The sequence below is a fragment of the Chamaea fasciata genome, unplaced genomic scaffold (assembly GCF_029207755.1).
Source record: "Chamaea fasciata isolate MVZ Bird 193981 ecotype frontalis unplaced genomic scaffold, bChaFas1.0.hap1 SCAF_2, whole genome shotgun sequence".
In the NCBI taxonomy this organism is placed as follows: Eukaryota; Metazoa; Chordata; class Aves; order Passeriformes; family Sylviidae; genus Chamaea; species Chamaea fasciata.
Window position 1 is genome coordinate 37,961,898 of NW_027094087.1, and position 6,000 is coordinate 37,967,897.

Here is a 6,000-nt window from a genome sequence, read left to right on the forward strand (position 1 = left end):
TTTATCTTCACAATACACAGTACACCAGAAAAAACACCCCTGTCTCAGAATGGACTACAGTGGCAAGTAAGTGTTAGAAATTATCACTCATTTATTAAAATCAATGATAATGAGCCCATCTGGAGCCGCTAATTGGTTGTAAGCATAGTGTCAAGCTCCTGAGGTGCAAAACCAGTTCATTATCAACACTCAGTCAGCAATGTACTTGTCTTTAATGGTAACAACTCTTGAGAAATCTTGCTTTGCACTTACAAGGAATCAAATGCAAGAAATGCTCTCAAAGCCCATGAGGAAAATGAAAGCTACTCGCATTTCACCAAACACCAGAACTGGCAAAAATCTTCCCTTTCAAACTCTAACTTCAATGACTCATCACAAAACAACTCAATCAGCAAAGCTCATACATCTGGTAGCAATGTGGTGCTACAGCTGAAGCCCTCCTCAGCCAACAGCTCACAGACCCAACTCCTTCCAGCATCACTCTCACCCACGGGGAAAGAATTCCTTCAACACAGCCTTAAATCAGAGCCAGGTATTGACAGGGCCTTATTTGAGACAAGGGGGGAGTTCATACCTCATGGAGTTACTGGTTCAACAGACCTTGTTGCACTGATTTACACCGAGTTTATGTTTCCAGAGTTATCCCTACAAACATAAAGACAAGGAGCATGATTGCTCTCATATGCTTCAGTAAAAGTGCAGTGCATAGGATACATCGTGTCTGCAGACCTCTGGGGATGATAAACACCAGAACAAAGGTGATAAAAAGCAACCAAGAAAGCGGTAACATCAAGCATTGCTACAGTCGTGCTGGTGGGAAACACCTACCCACTGCCTTTTCTTTCTCTCATTTTATACCGATGTTGAAATATCACTGACATCTCCTATGGCAGCTTTTTTACAGTACAATCACCTCCACACTTTTGCACAGGCAATACAAATTTATCTTCGGCAGACCTAACAGAAAGCCTCTTAGATATCTTACTGGACCATTGTTCAGACTGAACTGTGATAGGCTTTTTCTGAGGAATACAGAGAGCTGTATGCACATTCACAAACTACAGAACATAGCCACATAGACTTACATGAACAAAATGCCTAATCACTTCTCATGTAAAGTAAATATATGAAGTTTGCCACCACTTTTTTTCCCTAAAATCATGTGTTCTGCTAAAGTCATACACAATTCTATCTGGCTTTCCTTTCACAAAAGGAAAAGATTATGGTGGAATTTTGTTGGCCGTTCCTTTGAATTCCAGAGGTCAGAGGGTCCATATGCAACCTCAAATCTGCAAAAACAACAATACAACAAACCCACCCACATATTCACTTTAAGAGTGGTCTTGGAAGAAGTCTGAATAACCAGCACAGCTGAACTGTGTTTATCACTCACTCACCTAGGATCCTCAGGCCATTCTAGAGCTATAAAAGCAGTCCATAACACTGAGAAAAGCTTCCTCTTCTGGATATAACCAATACTGTAGCTCATCCAATGCTTGCATTAGTGTTTTACCTCACTCCTCTGTCTCATGGGTTGTTCCTGGACAGACACTGCAGACACACAAACACTTCTTGCAAGCTGCTAGTCAAATACCACCACAGATCTTTCTGAACAGCTGGCTCATGGTCATGTGTCTTCCACGATGACAGGATGGAAGGGGAATACCCATCCTAAGTACTGACCTTTGGAAACCACAGAGAGCGGCAGAACCCGGTGCTGTGCCACACAGAGCCAGCACTGGGTGAGACGGCTGAGACTTGAAAAGCAGAACAGCTGTTTCAGCACAACCATGAGGGCAGCTGAGTTAATTAGCTGTGACCTGCTCATCTGAAACTAACTCGGTGTTTTCACAGAGAGCTGGTGATTTTTTACCCTGTACAAACAACTACACTCTAAGTCTCATTAGGAGTTTTTCAAATGTTTTTCTAGTTGGGACAGAAAGTAGGTAACATTTAATTATTCCCACATCTTCCTCAAGGACCACAGGTATTGCACATTACTAGGGTCTACTAAAGTATCAAAGCAGCTTTCACTGTCAAAGTGCCCTTATTGCCATATCTGAAGTGCTTTATTAAAAGACAAACCTATAATGTTCTTCAAGACACTTATTCAAACGTGAGCAGCCTTATGTACAAGTAAACTCTATCAAGCATGTCTACTTGAGGAGCTAAATCTTAACTCTAGAAATAGTAACATTTCCAACCAGGAGCTGAGAGAACCCAAAGAATGCACTGCTGTATGTATTTAATATTAACACCTTTTCAAGTCTTCTAAATCTTGCATAAAACAATTCAGTAACTACAATTCAGTAAGGCGTCACATGGCTAGGTAATGGCGATTCTGGGATGAGTGACCTTTGAGTCATTTTTTGATTTTTGTTCCTTTTAAATAAAATGGATTATCAAAACTGATGACAGCATCCTCATGATTCATTGTGTTCCTCACATCATCCCCAAAGCTAACTTCTTTTTAAACAAAAACATTTGGTGAAAATGTGTCATAGGATACAATTTGAAGCTGGTCTAGCTGTTAGATCACAAACACAGAGATTAAAATAAGTATATTTCAATGCATACAAACAGTCCAATTAGCTTCAGAGAATTATTCTGATGTATAAAATCAAATTGCAATACAGCCTTAAAAAAAACCCCTGATGATAATCAATCTACTGTCCAATTCATAGACAATTATTTATTTGTGCATACGCATCACTAGATTGGCAAGGGAAGCTGATAATAAACATTCTGAAGGTCACCAGGCATCTCTCATTACAAGACCCTAGTTTTATTTTCTTCTAATTTTGCCCTAACCTTGAAACAACTAAAAAGTTTCACAGCATACACCAACTCAAGATGAGGGTATTTTTATTAATAATTACAGATGAAAAACATAAATCTATTTCAAATACCTATAATTTGTTTGGAATACATTAAACGCCCCCCAACCGGCTAGCTTTCTTCTATGGGTGCTAGATGTTCAAGCAGAGACTTGAGATTCTGAAAGCTTTTGAATAGGCTTTTTTTACATCCCAAGAAATCTGTTAGAGTCTGGGCCTTCCAGGGCTTGGGAGGACACAGCTTTGTGCATGCTCAACAGAAACAGATTTATCATCTCAATTTCCCCACAGTTCCATTTGTGCAGGGCATGCTGCCGAGAGGCCAAACAGGAGCTTCCTTGTAGCCACTGGCTCTTCTGAGTTAAGCTCTCTTTAGTGTCCATAGGCCTCTTACAGTGAATGACCTCCAGACGGGTCCAAGTTGCCTGAGCTAACGCAGAGATAAAAAGAAGAATATATTGGGTCAGTTGGGTAAGGGGGAAAGAAGCCTGCAGGCATCTGGCAGGGCACTGGTAGAACTGCGCAAGGAAACCAGTACAAAGAGCAGGGAACAGAAGAATTGGATGAAGAAGGGTGAAATGAGGGTCAGGAGACATGAAGGACTCAAGAATGAAGAAATCCGAGGGCAAACTAGGCGCTGCCTGTCTGAGGAGCAGCTGGGTAATAGCCAAGCATGGGAATTTTAAGATGCTGGCAACAAAGTGGCCACTGGCATGTTGGGCTCTAAGAACAGAGGCAGAGCCAGGAGATCCAGGGAAGGATCCTCCTCTACTCAGCTTTCAGTAGTACTTCTGGAATACTGCATCCAGGTATTAGCCACACAGTGCAGGAAAGTCACTAGGGAGCTAGAGGGAGTACAGGGAAGCACCACTGGGATAGCGGGGCTGGAACACCCCTGCCTGTGTGGAGAAACTGCTTTGGGGGACCAAAAAGGCAGCCCCAGTGCCCCCAGTGCCAGTGGAAGATACACAGGAGATGCTGATGGGCTGTCCAGAGAGGCTGTGTACACTTCATCTTTGTAGGTTCTCAAGACCAAACTGGATAAAAGCCAGAAGCAGCCTGCCTGATATGATCTTAAAGCTGTCTCTGGTATGAGCAGGAGGTTGGACTCAGGGATGCTGAGTTATCCTGTGATCAGGATAACTTCAGCCTGAGTTATCTTGTGATCCTACAAACTGGGCATGGCAAGGGCAGCCAGAATGGGACAGAACAACCTTCAGCAGCCATCAGGATATCCTGTCCCCGGGCTCTGCCACAACACCAGGGCTTCGCACACCACCAGCCCAATCAGTCTCCCAGTGCCTACCCTTGCTACCCTACTGCAATCTTCTCCATCAAACACAAGGCCCAAGCAGGATTTGCCTTCAATTACAAAATTCGAATTTCACTAGTAGCTGACAGACGGTGGGAAGAACACAAAAGTCTCCTTCTAGCTTCCGTGGCTTAAGGACCTTAAATATTACCCATAGGGCATTACAAGCCATTCAGACCGCAAAGTCATGCTCTCAGAAAAAAACAAGATGGCAAAACCACAGACACTCAACAGGCCAAAGGAAATTTGCTCCTGAAGAGGACAAGGCCTGGCGTGGGCACGGCAGCGTGCTGAAAGGCAGGTCCCAAGCGGGGGGCCCACCTGCCCTTCCAGCAACGCTTACCTGTGCTGCCCATCTCCCAAATGCCTCCACCGCAGGTACCAAGGGCAGGGCCACCGCTTTGCCTGTGCAGGGATTTACCGAGAGCCTGGTGGAGGTAGCATCTCCTGCTCTGCTTAAAGGTCTGAAAGAGAGAGAGCGGCTGTGCCGCAGCCGAGCAGAGCCCACGCCTCCCTTCCTGCTCCGCCACCCCACATCCACCCCCAGCGCAGGGACACCCCAGCAGGAGAGACCCGACCCCGGGGAAACGCAGGAGCCTGCTGTCCACGGAGGGAGCAAAGCAGCACCGGCTACATCCCTTCGGTTTCCTTTTCCCTGGCGGCCACTCCCCGCTCCCTCCCTCTGCCCGCACGCCCCACGGTGGTCCCCGGCGGCCGAGCCCCGCGGGCGGGGGCGATGGCTCTTGCGGCGGGCGGTACCTGGACAGCGAGTCACCGCTGGGCGGCCGCGCCGCCGCCGCCCGCCCGGCGCCGAGGCTCTCGCAGCTGGAGCTCCCCTCCATGCCGGGCGGCCCCGCGGCGGGCGGTGTCCCCGCGTCCCTCAGCCCCGCGCCCGGCGCCCGGCGGGGCGGGAAGCGGCCATGCTGGCCCGGCGTGCCGCGCGGGGGGCGGGCCGAGGCGGGGCGCCGAGGGGGCCGAGCCGCCGCGGGGAGCGGGGCAGCGCCCGTGCCGCCCGCCGGGCCGCCCCGCAGGTGGGCGCGGGGGCCGGGCCCTGAGGGTGCCGGTGGGCCGTCGTCTCCCTTTTTGTCCTCTTGAGAACCAAGGGAAGGTGGCAGCTCCCGAGTGTTGTCCCCGGAGCACGGTGGTCGTTCCGAAGAGTAAAGAAATGGTCTCTCTCAAGCAACCCTCTTGAAGTCAGCTCACCTGCGTTAGGCTTTCCCGTTGGGCTGTGTACCTACAATTAAAGCAATTGTGCTCCTCACATTTGTAATTGCCCCTACCTGCTCGAGAATCCTCACTTACTCCATCCCTCAACCGGGTGGAGCAGGGGCTGTGGAAGGTGGCAGGTCACAGTCACACGAGTCGAGGCTGCAGGGCGCTGGCACGGATCCTCTGTGAAGTCACCCGACGGAAAGCTCGAATGCATCCATGCCGATCTGTGTCCGGAAGGCTTTGCAGGCACAGTTCAGTATGAAGTGTTTTGCAGGAAGAGCCATGGTACGTCCAGTTCCTTGAAACAATCGAAGAGTGGGAGAAAAGCTCTTGGCATTGCTCACAAAGACTGGGGCATCCTAAGCCTCCCGTATCAAGGATGCAGATGTCTTTCAAATGTTTAGCTGTTTTGGCAAGAATCTCATAAGGCAAAAAGAGTGAACCACTGGGGATGTGTTTGGAGGCTGGTGGCTTTCCAAAAACGCCTCCTTGTTGGTAAAGAGCATCTGATGTCAGGAGCATCTGTCCAGATGGACCTTCCTGTTTTAAATACTGCCACAAAACAGGATAAACCCTGTATCTTCTAAACGTTTGTATACGCTGTGGCTGTAGAATGGTTACTGAAATGTCATTCCTCTT

General features: G+C 48.2%; 1 protein-coding gene across 2 annotated transcripts in view; it reads right to left on the reverse strand.

Moving 5' to 3' along the window:
- Positions 1-5,079, reverse strand: part of MTMR2 (myotubularin related protein 2) — a 63,091-nt gene extending 58,012 nt beyond the window's left edge. The window contains exon 1 of one of the 2 annotated variants that reach the window (XM_066175716.1): positions 4,909-5,079. In XM_066175716.1, coding sequence (XP_066031813.1) covers positions 4,909-4,991 — 83 coding nt within the window. In that variant the 5' untranslated portion in view covers positions 4,992-5,079. Of the gene's footprint in view, positions 1-4,492; positions 4,566-4,908 lie in introns of those variants that run through there. The other variant, XM_066175719.1, reaches the window with a different exon arrangement.
- Between the last annotated feature and the right edge of the window lie 921 nt (positions 5,080-6,000).